General features: G+C 45.5%; 1 protein-coding gene across 1 annotated transcript in view; it reads left to right on the top strand.

Moving 5' to 3' along the window:
• Positions 1 to 16,554, top strand: part of LOC141103139 (inter-alpha-trypsin inhibitor heavy chain H3-like) — a 175,248-nt gene that overhangs the window by 44,233 nt on the left and 114,461 nt on the right. Inside the window, exons 8-9 of the mRNA XM_073592419.1 lie at positions 6,322 to 6,438; positions 8,434 to 8,602. Coding sequence (XP_073448520.1) covers positions 6,322 to 6,438; positions 8,434 to 8,602 — 286 coding nt within the window. The remainder of the gene's footprint in view (positions 1 to 6,321; positions 6,439 to 8,433; positions 8,603 to 16,554) is intronic.

The following is a 16,554-nucleotide window of genomic DNA, read 5'->3' as shown; positions in this document are numbered from 1 at the left end:
GTTCCGTTGTGTGCTCAGCCAAACACGCCGACCCGCACTACTTCCAGTTTCCTCACTCAGTTCTTTGGAACACAAGGTGTCAATATGTCACTTCTGGTCACCGTAAGATCACGCTCTGACGCGTTTCGTCATTTGGACTTTGTCAAAGGGCGTCGCCCTAAACTGCTGGCAACAAATTGAGTGCACCCCTAAGTGAAAATGTCCAAATTGGACCCAAGATGTCAATATTTTGTGTGGTAACCATTATTTTCCAGCACTGCCTTAACCCTCTTGGGCATGGAGTCCACCAGAGCTTCACAGGTTGCCACTGGAGTCCTCTTCCATTCCTCCATGACAACATCTCGGATCTTAGAGACCTTGCGCTCCTCCACTTTCCGTTTTGAGGATGCCCCACAGATGCTCAATAGGGTTTAGGTCTGGAGACATGCTTGGCCAGTCCATCACTCTAATGCCCCGTACACACAGTCAGATTTTCCGATGGAAAATGTCCGATCGGAGCGTGTTGTCGGAAATTCCGACCGTGTGTGGGCTCCATCGGACATATTCCATCGGATTTTCCGAAACACAAAGTTTGAGAGCAAGATATAAAATTTTCCGACAACAAAATCCGTTGTCGGAAATTCCGATCGTGTGTACACAAATCCGACGGACAAAGTGCCACGCATGCTCATAATAAATAAAGAGATGAAAGCTATTGGCCACTGCCCCGTTTATAGTCCCGAAGTGCGTGTTTTACGTCACTGCGTTCAGAATGATCGGATTTTCCGACAACTTTGTGTGACCGTGTGTATGCAAGACAAGTTTGAGCCAACATCCGTCGGAAAAAATCCTAGGATTTTGTTGTCGGAATGTCCGAACAAAGTCCGACCATGTGTACGGGGCATTAATCTCAGCTTCTTTAGCAAGGCCGTGGTCGTCTTGGAGGTGTGTTTGGGGTCATTATCATGTTGGAATACTGCCCTGCAGCCCAGGTACTTATAGGTGGCACTGATAGGTGTGCACAGATGGGCACTGACAGGTGGCACCAATGGACAATGACAGGTGGCACTGATGACATTGATTGGTGGCACTGATAAAACTTATTGGTGGCATTGCTGGGCATAACTGAAACATAATGGTGCCAATCAGTGCCCATTTGTGGGCACTGATTGGCACATGTGGATGGCCATGGGGTACATACCTGGCCATCCACATGTTGCTCCTTCCCTGGTGGTCCTAGTGGCGATCCCTGGTGGTCCAGTGTGGTGATCTGAGGGGGGCTGCGCTGATAAACAATCAGCGCAGACTTCCCCTGTCAGGAGAGCCGCCGATCGGCTCTCCTCTACTCGTGTCTGTCAGACGCGAGTCAGGAAAAGCCGATCAACGGCTCTTCCTATTGACATCGTGATCAGCTGTGATTGGACACGGCTGATCACGTGGTAAAGAGCCTCCACCGGAGACTCTTTACCGAGATCGGTGGAGCGGTGTGTCAGGCTGACACACCACTCCGCCGATCGCCGTGATGCGTGCCCCCGCGGGCGGCATGTTATCCTGCTGGTTGTCATATGACGCCCAGTCAGGATAACGGAACCACTTCTCAGACGTCAATCCGCTATAGGCTGGGCGGGAAGTGGTTAAATATATATTTTTTTAATGCAAGCAGTTTTAATTTTTTGAATTTGAGTTGTCAGCCTCTTGTAATCCCAGTACAGCAGAGCTTAGACTGGAAGAGAGAAAAGAACAAGGAGCAAATCATTTAGCTCCCTGTGCTGATAAGAGGAAAGAGCTCAATAGTGTGCTGCTTTTTCTTCAATGACCAGTCACAGGGAGGAGTTAAGGACTCTTTACTGAACTACAGAAGAGGCTGTGTGGTGTGGCAGAACTGGATGAAAAGCCTCATAAAGCAAACTAAAACTACCTTCCCTGATCGAGCCAAATCCTCTATTTGTGCCTCACATGCTCTCCGTCTCAGGCACTGCAGCTCACAGTGGGAGGGTTTCAGCAAAAGAGACAGCATTGTCAATCCAGAAAGCAGTGGGCAGGAATAGGTGTACCCAGCTGCTGGTTGACAAGCAAGAGGGAGTTAGTTCAGTTTTAACACTCTCTCCTTCCCCAAGCGGAATTGCTGGAACTTTTTAAAACAGTTTTTATCTATTTTTTATTTTTGCTCTGCCCCTTGCCGTTCTTCCGCCCTAAGCCAGAATGACATTTAGCTGGTACATCCGCCTCTTGGATATCTCCCCAGAAGCTGCAGGATTGGCAGAAGGAGTGGTTAGTGAGCAGGTTTGGGGGGGTGCGGGTCCAGTGTATCATAGAAGCTGCCTGCAACAGGAAGAGGCAGCCAGCTGAAGAGGACCGAGACAGTGGTGCAGAACACGTTGTATGGCACCCAAACAGCAGATCATTGATCGTAGTTCTACTTTAAGGCTCCTTCCACATTTGCCTCTGAGGGTGGTTAAAACAAACGGCTGATCTGCATTTCTACAGCTCCCCCCACCACCTACCTACATGTGAGAGGACACGATGCTGCTCAAATAGGTACACGTTGCCATGAAAATTTCAATGCTGCATGCCACGTTTTTGACAGGCAGGGGGAGGGTATTTGAAAGTTCAAGAGTAGTTGGATTTTTGTTTTGTTAAAAAGAAAAATTGGTTCAGGCATCTGTCCAAAATGGAAGCTTACTACTGGCTGTAAAAATTCACATTACCATAGTCCCCCTTCAGATCATAGCCCCCCTTCAAATCACAGTCCCCCCCTCACATCACAGTACACCTTTTCATTACAGTCCCCCTTCACATCATAACACCCCCTTTACATCACAGCTACCCTTTTACATCCCAGCCTCACCCCCTTCCAATCACAGCCCCCTTCCCATCACAGTACTAGTTTGCATCACAGCTCCCCTCACATTACAACCCCCTCCACATCACAGTACCCCCTTCACATTACAACCCCTCCACATCACAGTACCCCCTTCACATTACAACCCCCTCCACATCACAGTACCCCCTCCACATCACAGTACCCCCTTCACATTACAGCTCCCTTACGGCTCCCACTTCACATCACACTTTCCCCCGCACATCACAATCCCCATCCACATCACAGTACCCTCCTCATATCACAGTCCCCCTTTACATCACAGCCCCCCTTCAAATCATAGACCTACTATTACATCGATCACAATATCACTGTCCTCAGTCCCACTTCACATCACAGCCCTGTTACATCAGTCTTTGATGAAGTAAAAAGCATCCAAGAGGCACTGGAACTTTAAGGCTCCTTTCACACTGGTGCCTGTTCTGCCGCTTTTAAAAGCATGTTTTGTTATTTTTAAATTCCAAATCTCCAGGCACAGCGATCACTTGCATGTGTACATTGCGATTAGCTGCATTTACATGTGGCTGCGTTTAGCTGCGTTGGAACATTCTTGCCATTTCTGATGTGCTTTTCTTTCCTTGTTGCCCCTGCTATCTGCAGGAAAAATAGTACACTGCGATTACCTGCAGATAGCTGCAATAAATCAGTCCTGGACGCAGTCAATTTATTTTTTCTATCCACACCAAACCCCATGTAACAAAACTGTTGCTCAGGGCCATCTTTAATATTGATTGGACCCTGGGCAAAACTTTTCTTGGGGCCCCCCCATGCAGTTTCGCTCTCCACCTGCTCTGAGACATACAATAAATAGCAGCTAGACTCAATCAGTTTACTGAATCAGATCAGACAGCTGTTGTGATTGGTTGCCAGAGGTTACAGTGTATCATCATTACCGCTCACTGACTGGTTGCTAGAGGTTACAGCACACATTTCGGCTCACTGCTTAGTTGCTAGAGGTTACAGCACATGATTTCTGCTTGTTGATTGGTTGCTAGAGATTACTGTGGATATGACCTCAGGGGAGCATGATATACATATCAATGCCGCTGGCCGCTGCTATTTACATATAAATGGCACCACTATTTACATATGAATGCCGGTAATTTACATGTAAACACAGGGTCTGCAGGTGAGTCATCTGTACACAACAATAGGGCAGAGCCAGGCAGCATTAGTAGCAGCATTTCACACTGAGATATTGGGACAAAGCACAGGACTAAAACCTCAAGGGATGAGGGAATTTAAATCAGGATATTTGGCAAGTATGAGGCAGCTGCTTTGGGCCCCACAACAATGACAGGGCCCAGGGCAGCTGCCCCTTTTGCCCTGCCTTAAAAACGGCCCTGCTGTTGCTAAATGCAGTGTGTGAATGGGGCCATGGGAAAGCATTGTCCGAGTTTAGCTGCAGTAGATAACTTGATCTATCTGCAGCTAAAGGCCCCTTTCACACTTATACGACTTGTCCCACGATTTTGTACTGCAAAATCGTATGAAAAGTCATTCTCCATGATTTTCAATTACTACCATTCATATTGGCACGACTTTAAGTCGTGCCGACTTCAAAGTAGTACCTGCACTACTTTGGTCCAACTTCTATGCGAGTTGTACTCCATAGACCTCAATGTTAAACCCTCAAGTAGCATGCAAATCGTGCCTGAATAATATAGACACGATTTCCGTACAACTTTGTAAGCACAAGCTGTAAGCACAAGTCTCACACCATCTATGTTTTCATTTGTTAATGGCAAAGTTGTGGCAAAGTCGTACAAAGTAGTACTGATCCAAAATCGTGTCAAAATCGCTGTAAAATCGTGCCCGCAAAATCACGGTAAAATCGCGCAACTTTGAAGTCGTACAAGTGTGAAAGGGGCCAAAAGCTGAATTCTATCCGCCGGTGTGAAAGGAGCCTAATATTAGTTCATATAGGGTAGTAAGAAGAAACAAAGCATTCAGACAGCTCACTAGCTGTTAGGCTGCTCACAACAGACCAGCTACCTTCCAGTGGCTACCCAGCAAGTTACTAGGAAAAAAAAAAACATTTACCAATAGAAGGAGAACCAAACCAAATAATAAGAGTCCAAATTGATTCTTTGCTTTGCACTAAAAGACAGCCAACATACTGTATTTTGTGGGTAATCAGGGCAGACAAGTAGGAAAAATCATTCAGTGTCAGTGCTTCATAGAGGTAGGCCCACACCTGTAGCAGACTCAGTGACTGATTCTTTGAGTATTTTTGAGTCATATCATTGTCCTTAGCCCCCTTTACATCACATCCCCCTGATCCAATGGCGTCCCTAGGGGGGGGGGGCAGAGGGGGCCCTGCCCCCCCCCCAACATTATGCTGTGCCCCACCATGTGCTCACCCCCAATAGAAAAAAAAAATATTTTTTTTTACAAAAAATCAATGTCTAAGAGGGAGAGAGTCCCCAGTCAGCTCCTGCGGGCGATTCCTCCCCCCTCCCTCTGCTCACTGACACTGCATAATGCGAGCGCTCACACAACCACGGCCACCCGATCTTCTCCTTCCCCTGCATCCTCATTGGCAGGGAGAAGAGCGAGTTGCAGGAAGGACTCCACCAGGACTCTCAGTTACTGAAAAAACAGACTGATTTCTCAGACCAGCGCTGTCAATAGCAGGGGCAGGACAGCAAGAGGAGGCTGGGGAACCCCACAGTGGCAGAACACCAGGGCCCGGTGGCAAGACAACCTTTGCAACCCTGATAGTTCTCCCACCGCTTTGGATCCTTAAATTTTCTTGGTATGCTGGTGACATATATCTCTTATTTGCTGCCACCCTGGGGGGCCCCAATACAGTAGGAAGGGAACTCACTGCAGAACATGTGAAAGGGCCATTGTGGGGTCGTAGTAAAGGGCCCCAGGAGATTTATATATATATTATATATATAATTGCATTTTATAGTTGCCCCCCCTACTTTTGTCCCTGTCCCCCCATGTGCCCCCCCTAAATAGGAAAGCTGGAGACACCACTGCCCTGATCACATCAGTGTCCTCAGCCCCCTGTACATCACTTTCCACCTGCCTTCCCATCACAGTCACCCCCTTCACACTCCTATCTTACACAGCAGAGTATAGGGTGGGAAGTGCAGCAGGTCTGAACAGGGGATGGGAGTTGACAAACTTTTCATTGTAAGAAGTCGGTGATTGGTTGCTAGGACCAGCCGACATCCTAGCAACCAGTCACATGCTTGGTAACTTGAAACATTAGGCACCTCCCTCCATCCAGAACAACTGCATCTCCCACCCTCTACCCTGTAGGGAAGATGATAGAGGGGGTAGAGAACTAGGAGAGAACACCCAGGCTGCTGAGAGGACACCCAGGCTGCCACAGCGGTCCAGATAGGATTGTCACTCAGTCCAGACCGTGGTCTGCCATTTAGTGATGTCTGCGTTATACCTTAGCTAATTTGCTGAAACTAATACAGTTTTTAACTTTTTTTTAGGTTGTCAGTGGATATTTTGTTCACTTTTTTGCACCCCATAAATTGGCTGGTGTGCCAAAAAATGTAATTTATGTAATAGACAGAAGTGGATCAATGTGGGGTACAAAGATGAAACAGGTAAGATATAGATAACATTTTCTTATTGCTATTCATTAACATTCTCCAAATGTATTTGTTTGGTCTCTTAAAGTACCGTATTTATCGACGCACTTTTTTCCCCTTAAAATCAGGGGAAAATCGCGGGTGCGTGTTATACGCCGATCCCTTGCGATCCTGAGCTGACAGATCTTTAAAATCGCCGACCGCGATTTGAAAATGGCGCCGGCAGCGCCGAAATACACAGAGCCGGTCCTCTGCTCTCCTCGCCCACTTTCGGCTTCACTCGAGCGCCGCCCGAACCTAGCCGAGTGTACTCGGCTAGGTTCGGATAGCTCCGCTCACAGTCACGCCCATCCCGGGTGGGAGTAAAAGTGGAGCCGAAAGTGAACAAGAGCCGCCGAGAAGAGCCGAGGACCGGCTCTGTGTATTTCGGTGCCGGCGGCGCCATTTTCAAATCGCGGTCGGCGATTTTGAAGCTCAGGATCGCAGGGGATCACAGGATTTTCAAACTGCGAGCTGCAAGGCTGCACTGGGGCAAGGCTGCACTGGGGCAAGGCTGCAATGGACACTGGGGAAGGCTGCACTGACAAGGCTGCACTGACAAGGCTGCACTGAGAAGGCTGCAATGATGGGCATTTAAATGTAAGTTTTTTTCCCTTAAACTTCCCTCCTAAAAGTTTTTTTTTCCTTAAAATTCCCTCCTAAACTTGGGGTGCGTGTTATACGCCGGTGCGTGTTATACGCCGATAAATACGGTATATGCAAGGCAAAAAACTTTTTTTCTGGACAAAATAGGGAACAGTTAAAAACCCTGTCAGGTTTCTTCTGTTGCTGTCTGTGCCCCATTTCTGTCCTGAATTCACAAAGGCAAGTGAAAGAAAATCTTTCCAAAGTAAGGGGAAATACCCCAGAACTAATGTCCCCAACAAATGATTTACCATATTTTGCGGTTTGGGTGACAACTGTAAAATATTGGATTTCCCATCACTCTCTGTCCCAGTGATAATGGTTACCAAAACAAATAGAGAGGGTCAAGTAGAGAACATTTCTTGTACCATTAACTTTTCTTTTATATATTGCAAAATTAGATTTTTTTCCCCTTATTTGCAGTTTAAAGAGTCGGAGTATTAAATACATGGTTATAATAGATACAGTATTTGATTGTATTTTTCACAAATTATAAGATATTTGCTTTGAAATTTACTCTCAGTTTAAAAGAATAGTGCAACACCAAAATTCAAACAATAATAACCTGACAGGGATTTGAAACCCTATACACTATCCCAAATGAAAAAGAAGTTCTGGTTTCTGGCTCAAATATAGTGGCTCTACTCTTCATAGCTTATATTCTGAGTAAGGCTGGGTTCACACTGCAGCACGGAACAGCTGACAGCAGGGGTCCGGTGCGCCCCTGTTCAGCATTTCAGGCCTGATTTTTTTGGCTGAATATGGACCTGAAACAGACCAGAAGATGCACATGACTCCTGTGCAATTTGCAACGGAGCCGCTCCGGAGATGTGTAAATCGACTCTATAGAGAGCCAGTCACAGTCTCCTAACATGCGAATTGCATGCGGGGAAACCCGTATCCAATTCACAATAGTGTGAACACAGCCTTAAGGTGAATTGTACAAAAGGCATATAAAATCAAAAGTGGAATGGTCAGCAATAATTTTTAATACACACCAGTATCTATTACTGTTATACTGTACATGCAATCAGCTAATAATAAATATGCCATTCAACTGAAATATCAGTTATATAATCAACTGATTTTACAAGTATAAGTCCTTGTGAACTGAATAAAAAAAAAAAAAAGGAATCCAGCACACTTGCACTATTCACCATAATATACTGAACAATTCTCACCAAGCACCACCATTCAATAATTGTCAATGCACAGGGGCCCTTTGCTTCTCTGTCACTATCACCTGTCCCTCTATTTATCTATCCTATCTAACTGAATTTTTCATTTACTAATAAATGTATGCTTTACTGTTATATTTATGTTTAGACAAGGGAAGCCCTACTTCAAATTTTGGAAGACACCTCAGAACATGATCATTTTAATTTTGTACTATTTGACCATACTATTGATGTGTGGAAACCTTCTTTGGTGAAAGCAACACCAGAAAACCTGATGGAAGCCAAGGACTTTGTCAGAAAAATTGCAGATTATGGTGGTAAGTAAACGCAACAAATATCTATGATTTCCTACGTACATTGGCTGTAATCAAACTCCGTAAATTCACATTTTAAAAAAATCTTCTACACCACCCCAATTCACCCAACTGATAAATGTGGTACTGGTATGAGGCAAACATATGATGCCTGACCAGCCAATTGCTAGGTCCAAGTGCCATCATACAGATCAGAAAGCTTGTTTAGCTCTGTGCAAGTTTCTACTTTCAAGTCAGGACTTACAAAGAGATTTCAGGGGGTTCTGTCAGCAGATCTGGTGCTCCAACAAAGATAACATTTGGCATCTTATGACAGTTATTATGAAGCTACAGCATTCCTTTATTTTTTTTACAACTGTATTTCAATTGACATTTCTATCTATATTCATCCACTTCTTCATTTATTTTTCTCCTCCCAGCAGCAGTCATTATCAACGGAAGTTCATCCAGGTCATAACACAAAAAGGGACTTCCCATTCTTTTATCTAGATCTCTTTAACCTAACCTACACATATAATTCACACAAGAGTCACCAGGGTGTCACCTGGACAGGATGGCTTCAAATTGTGCATGATGTATATAAAAGAGATGCTTTCCCTCTCCTTTATATAACTGTTACAAAGTAAGAAAAGAGTTGCCCTTTTTATTTTATTTTGCAAAGGATGCAATGTCTCTGCAGGTATTTGGAAACCTTTTGTTGTTTGCAATTGATTGGTAGATGTTTCTGTCTAAGCAGCAGTGTGCAGGAGGGCCATAACTGATAAAGCAAATTGCCCATAGATACAATTTTTATTTTAGGACATATCTGTTTCCAAGATGATCATCCTTCCTTACTTTAGATGGGAATCTTGTAAAATATTGTCAATCCAATCGATAATTCTCTAAATCACAGATGAACCTGACTTGTATCAGGGGTCAGAGCCAGGAGCCAGTCAGCCAGGAATGAGTGTGCGGTGTCATAGTGAGGTGTTAGCTCCGGGAGTCAGTCAGAGACTTGAGTCGGAGTCAGGTGTCAGAGACTTGAGTCGGAGTCAGGTGTCAAAGCATCAGTCAGAGTCAGGAGCCAAAATCAAGTGTCGGGTGTCAGTCAGATGTCGGAGTCATGTCAGAGTCAGGTGTAAGGGTCAGGTGTCAGAGCCACGAGTAAGAGTCAAGTGTCAAAGTCAAGAGGTAGAGTCAGGTGTCAGACCCAGAATATAATGTGTAATGCCACGTACACACGAGCAGACTTTTCGACCGGACTGGTCCGACGGACTTTCGGTGGACTTCCAACGGACTTTCCCAATGAACGGACTTGCTTACACACAATCACACCAAAGTCCGATGGATTCGTACGTGATGACGTACGACCGGACTAAAATAAGGAAGTTGATAGCCAGTAGCCAATAGCTGCCTTAGCGTCGGTTTTCGCCCGTCGGACTAGCATAAAGACGAGCGGACTTTTCGATAGGAACTGGGTCCGGCGGAGTTCCGACGTAAATATTTGAAACATGTTCCAAATCTAAGGTCCGTCAGGTTTTCGACCGAAAATGTCCGCTGCAGGTCCGATGAAGCCCACACACGGTTGAATTGTCCGCCGGACTCGGTCCGTCGGACCAGTCCGGTCGAAAAGTCAGCTTGTGTGTACGCGGCATAAGAGCCAGGTGTCAGAGTTATGAGTCAGAGTGAAAATTAGGAGTCAAGTGTCAGTCAGATGTCGGAGTTAAGTTTCAGGAATCAAAGACAGGTGTCTAACTCAAGAGTCACAGTATATAGCTCAGGTTAGGTGATTAGTGTGTGAAAAAGACTCGGTCAGCATATACCTTTTACCATTACAACAAAGTGTACCCTTAGTAGCAATGTAGATTCTTTTGCTCATTTTGAATGACCTGTTAGGCTTGAGAAGTGACTAAAAGTATAGGAAGAGTACTTCATGAAGCGTTTTAAATGGAGAGTGCAATATAGAAGACAAGAAATTAATATTACAGAGATGACTGTGTCCACAGACATGCCTGTTTAGTTAATTGCTGACTAATGAAGAGCTAATAAAAGGAAGGCCCAGCAGAAAGAAGTAGAAAAAAAAGTGTGTCTCCTGAGTAAGATCTTAAAATACCCAGAGAAAACAGCACCGACGGGGCATTGGAACCACATAAATACCGTATTATTAAAATAAGCACACAGTTCTCGGCTGTGTTTGGCTCTGCCAGCACTTACACTGCTGCATATTCTGATCATCTACTACTGCCTATTTACCATCTGTCTCCAGCTGACTCCCCTTGGCTTCTGTATGTTGTATATCAAGATTTTAACATGTAAGTGTGTTTATTTTAATAACATTGTGTTGACGTGGTTTTACTAACCCCAGCGGCCTGTCTCTGGTCTTTTCACATATTGTGTGGAGATCTCAGATCTGTCTGAGGAGCAACAGGAGTTTTCTGGGCTCTTTCATCCCAATTTCAACTTTGGATTTTGGCACACGGACTTATGGACACTCTAACTTCTGAGGAGAGCTGAGTTAGGCTCCATTCACACTAGCGCGTTTTTTGATGCATTTTGCATTTTGCAGAAATGCATGGGAATTTTTTAACATGGGTTCCTATGGAACATGTTCACATCAATGCCTTTTTGTACCTCTGCATTTTTGGAAAGGGTCAGGGACTTTTTTTCATGCAAAATGCAGTGTTTTGCATGTAATAGAATTCAATGGACCAGCATCAAAAACGCAAGTGCACCGTTTTTGCAGCATTTTTGATGCGTTTTTTTTTTTTTTTTAAACTGTAAAAAAAAAAAAAGCAAAACGCCGCAAAAACGCTGTAAAAACGCTACAAAAACGCTGCTCAAAAACATGGCGAGCATGACAAAAAAAACTCCAAAAACGCTCAAAAGCAACATGCATAGGTGTGAATCCAGCCTTAGTTAAAACCCATGTTAAAAAAATCCCATGCATTTCTGCAAAATGCATAAAAAAACAGTGTGAATGGAGCCTTAGGCTCCATTCACACCTATGCATGTTGCTTTTGGGCGTTTTTGGAGGTTTTTTTTTCATGCTTGCCACGTTTTTGAGCAGCGTTTTTGCGGCGTTTTTGCCGCAATTTGCGTTTTTTTTTTTTTTTACAGTTTTTTTTTACAGTCTAAAAAAAAATTAAAAAAAAAAAAAAAAAAAAAAAAAAACGGCAAAAACGCTGCAAAAACGCTGCACTTGCGTTTTTGATGCTTGTCCATTGAATTCTATTACATGCAAAACGCTGCATTTTGCATGAAAAAAAGTCCCTGACCCTTTCCAAAAATGCAGAGAAACAAAAAGGCATTGATGTGAACATGTTCCATAGGAACCCATGTTAAAAAATTCCCGTGCATTTCTGCAAAATGCAAAATGCATCAAAAAACGCGCTAGTGTGAATGGAGCCTAAAGGCAGGTTGCAGTTTACATATTGCAGGTGCATTTTACATTTGTTCATTACATGCTTTTCATCCATTGATGTCTATGGAACCAAAAAAGTGAACTTATCCTTCAATAAGTATAAAAAAATGAATAAGAAATAAATATACTGTGTGTGTAAATGGCATCTGTGTTTACCACGCAAGTGCAAATGCTCATGTAAAGGAATGCAGTGACATTTGAATTATTAGCGGTTACAACCCTGTTATAAAGTCACTGTTGTGCTAATTTGTGCCCTTGTCTAACACATTTAACTCTATCCTAATTTTATCCCAACAGTTTATGCAAACCACTTAGTTTAGCAAGACAAAGGCATAATGAGCTAGTATGCATCGCATACTACTGTGTTTCCCTGAAAATAAGACCTACCCCGATTATAAGACCTACCTAGATTTTCGGGAAGGGCTGCAATATAAGCCCGAAAATAAGCCCTAGTTGAAAGTGGTTGGAAAAAAGGTAGAATCCACTGTCCTATAGTAGTACACAGTTCAAGAGGTGTGTGCCTCTGCAATTCAATCGTATCACATACCCTCGGTACAGCGGTGCTCAGCTGATCTCTTCTCCTCAGTCTTCTGGCTGTCAGCGGGGATCTCGGCTCCCCTCCCTCTGCAGGCGCTCAGCTCCGCTACTCTCCTCATCTCCCGGGTGTCAGTGGGGGATCTCAGCCCCCCTCCCTCTGCAGGCGCTCAGCTCCGCTACTCTCCTCATCTCCCAGGTGTCAGTGGGGGATCTCAGCCCCCCTCCCTCTGCAGGCGCTAAGCTCCGCTACTCTCCTCATCTCCCAGGTGTCAGTGGGGGATCTCGGCCCCCCTCCCTCTGCAGGTGCTCAGTTCCGCTGCTCTCCTCGTCTCCCGGGTGTCAGTGGGGGACCTCGGCCCCCCTCCTTCTTCAGATGCTCAGCTCTGCTGCTCTCGTCCCCTGGGTGTCAGCGGGGGATCTCGGCCCCCCTCCCTCTGCAGATGCTCAGCTCTGCTGCTCTCCTCATCTCCTGGGTGTCAGCGGGGGATCTCGGCCCCCCTCCCTCTGCAGATGCTCAGCTCTGCTGCTCTCCTCATCTCCTGGGTGTCAGAGGGGGATCTCGGCCCCCCTCCCTCTGCAGACGCTCAGCTCTGCTGCTCTCCTTGTCTGCCGGGTGTCAGCGGGGGATCTTGGCCCCCCTCCCTCTGCAGACGCTCAGCTCTGCTGCTCTCCTTGTCTGCCAGGTGTCAGCGGGGGATCTCGGCCCCCTCCCTCTGCAGACGCTCAGCTCTGCTGCTCTCCTTGTCTGCCGGGTGTCAGAGGGGGATCTCGGCCCCCCTCCCTCTGCAGTGCTCGGAATTGTGGAAGACAGCTCAGGCGGGCCTTGGAAGCGCTAAGCAGCGCTATAAGAAGGTACTTGCACAATTTTATTACAGAAACACACACCCTCCACATTACACAATCCTGTAATAGAGAGGATTCCAGTATTTTACAGGCACTTTTACTCTGTTCAGGGTATGCAAACTTTTGAGCACAACTGTATATATAATTATATATATCAAACAAAAAATTGGAGATGCAATCTCAGTTTGAATTTAATTTCTTTACTTCAATCTTCATGCATATACAAGTTACAAGCGACTGCAAAGTTTTGGATAGCACATGTCCTTCATCAAGCTGCATGAAGGAATTCAAACTGAGATTGCATCTCCAATTTTTTAAAACATACAGTATCTCACAAAAGTGATTACACCCCTCACAGTTTTGTAAATATTTTATTATATCTTTTCATGTGACAACACTGAAGAAATGATACTTTGCTACAATGTAAACTAGTGAGTGTACATCTTGTATAACAGTGTAAATTTGCCCCCCAAAATAACTCAACACACAGCTATTAATGCCTAAACCGCTGGCAACAAAAGTGAGTACACCCCGAAGTGAAAATGTCCAAATTGGGCCCAATTAGCCAGTTTCCCTCCCCGGTGTCCTGTAACTCGTTAGTGTTACAAGGTCTTAAGTGTGAATGGGGCGCAGGTGTGTTAAATTTGGTGTTATCGCTCTCATTCTCTCATACTGGTCACTGGAAGTTCAACATGGCACCTCATGGCAAAGAACTCTCTGAGGACCTGAAAAAAAGAATTGTTGCTCTACATAAAGATAGCCTAGGGTATAAGAAGATTGCCAAGATCCTAAAACTGAGCTGCAGCACGGTGGCCAAGACCAAACAGCAGTTTAACAGGACAGGTTCCCCTCAGAACAGGACTCGCCATGGTCGACCAAAGAAGTTGAGTGCACGTGCTTAGCATCATATCCAGAGGTTGTCTTTGGGAAATAGACATATGAGTGCTGCCAGCATTGCTGCAGAGGTTGAAGGGGTGGGGGGTCAGCCTGTCAGTGCTCAGACCATACGCCACACACTGTGCATCAAATTGGTCTGCATGGCTGTCGTCCCAGAAGGAAGCCTCTTCTAAAGATGATGCACAAGAAAGCCTGCCAACAATTTGCTGAAGACAAGCAGACTAAGGACATGGATTACTGGAACAATGTCCTGTGGTCTGATGAGACCAAGATAAACTTGTTTGGTTCAGATGGTGTCAAGTGTGTGTGGCAGCAATCAGGTGAGGAGTACAGAGACAAGTGTGTCTTGCCTACAGTCAAACATGGCTGTGAGAGTGTCATGGTCTGGGGCTGGATGAGTGCTGCTGGCACTGGCGAGCTACAGTTCATTGAGGGAACCATAAATGCCAACATGTACAGTGACATACTGAAGCAGAGCATGATCCTCTCCCTTCGGAGACTGGGCCGCAGGGCAGTATACCAACATAACGACCCCAAACACACCTCCAAGATGACCACTGCCTTGCTAAAGAAGCTGAGGGTAAAGGTGATGGATTGGCCAAGTATGTCTCCAGACCTAAACCCTATTGAGCATCTGTGGGGCAGCCTCAAATGGAAGGTGGGGGAGCGCAAGGTCTCTAACATCCACCAGCTTCGTGATGTTGTCATGGAGGTGTGGAAGAGGACTCCAGTGGCAACCTGTGAAGCTCTGGTGAACTCCATGCCCCAGTGGGTTAAGGCAGCGCTGGAAAATAATGGTGGCCACGCAAATATTGACACTTTGGCCCAATTTGGACATTTTCACTTAGGGGTGTACTCACTTTTGTTGTCAATGGTTTAGACATTTATGGCTGTTTGTTGAGTTATTTTGAGGGGGCAGCAAATTTACACTATTATACAAGCTGTACACTCACTACTTTACATTGTAGCAAAGTGTCATTTGTTCACTTTTGTCACATGAAAAGATATAATAAAATATTTACAAAAATGGGAGGGGTGTACTCACTTTTGTGAGATAATGTGTGTGTAGATAGATAGATATATATATATGTGGGAAGATTAGCTCGTGGGGATCACCTTTTCTGAAGGACAGTCAGCAAACGGGCATTTTCTTAAAAATCTGGCGGATGCCAGGTTTATTTACAAGGAGCTTTGCAAAATGAAAAAGAAACAAAACAGTAAAGCGCTAACTAAACAAACAGTCTCCTCTCTAGACAGTGCGGGGCTGGTCCCCGTCACCCACAAAACATGCGGTAAAGCAAACCTTATAGTCCAATAGCCAGAGCTCCTCTCACTCAGGTTCCTTCCTGAGTCTCAAAACCAGAGCCCTGTTGAGTTCTCTTCCTGGTTATTTAAAGTCCACCTGAGTGTGGGCTCAAGTGGACCAGAACATCCGGACTGGAACCTAGCCTGCCACAGAGGCTGGAAAAACCCGGGCCGGATTCCGGTTCAATCCCCCACAACAGAACGAATGCGAGGTGAAATGTAGAGATTATCCACTATATCACCTCGCATAGCGTCACATATCCTCCCCCTCTGCTCAAGCCCCTGCGGCTGAGCAATTGACCCAAGCATACAGTGCATGCGGGAGAGGGCATCTGCATTGTTTTGGAGCTTGCTGGGCCTATGCTCTACTGTAAACTTAAAGGGCTGTAGAGCCAGGAACCATCTTGTCACACGGGCATTTTTCTCCCTGTTGTCACACATCCACTTTAGGGGAGCATGGTCGGTGACCAGCTTAAATGACCTTCCCAACAATACTTCAGAGACTCCAAGGCCCATTTAATAGCAAGACACTCCTTCGACAATAGCATAGTTTTTTTCATGCTTATTCATTTTTCGGCTCAGGTATACAACCGGGTGCTCCTCACCATCTCTGTTCTGGGATAGTACAGCACCTAGGCCCACCTCAGAGGTGTCTGTCTGTACCACAAACCCCTTTGTGAAGTCCGGGGTCACCAGCATCGGTAGTACACAAAGGGCCTGTTTCAACTTCTGAAAGGCCTCCTCGGCTTCAGGATTCCATTTGACCATGACCGACCCTCTACTCTTCGTCAGGTCGGTCAGAGGGACGGCAATGGTGGCAAAGTCGGGTATAAACCATCGGTAATACCCCGTAATGCCTAGGAAGGCCTGAACTTGTTTCTTGTTTACTGGATGGGGCCACTTTTGAATTGCCTCAATCTTATTGGTCTGAGGCTTGACAAGTCCCCGGCCAATAACGTACCCAAGGTACTTG

Source organism: Aquarana catesbeiana, linkage group LG07 (genome assembly GCF_042186555.1).
Source record: "Aquarana catesbeiana isolate 2022-GZ linkage group LG07, ASM4218655v1, whole genome shotgun sequence".
In the NCBI taxonomy this organism is placed as follows: domain Eukaryota; kingdom Metazoa; phylum Chordata; class Amphibia; order Anura; family Ranidae; genus Aquarana; species Aquarana catesbeiana.
This window is presented reverse-complemented; position numbering and strand designations above follow the sequence as displayed.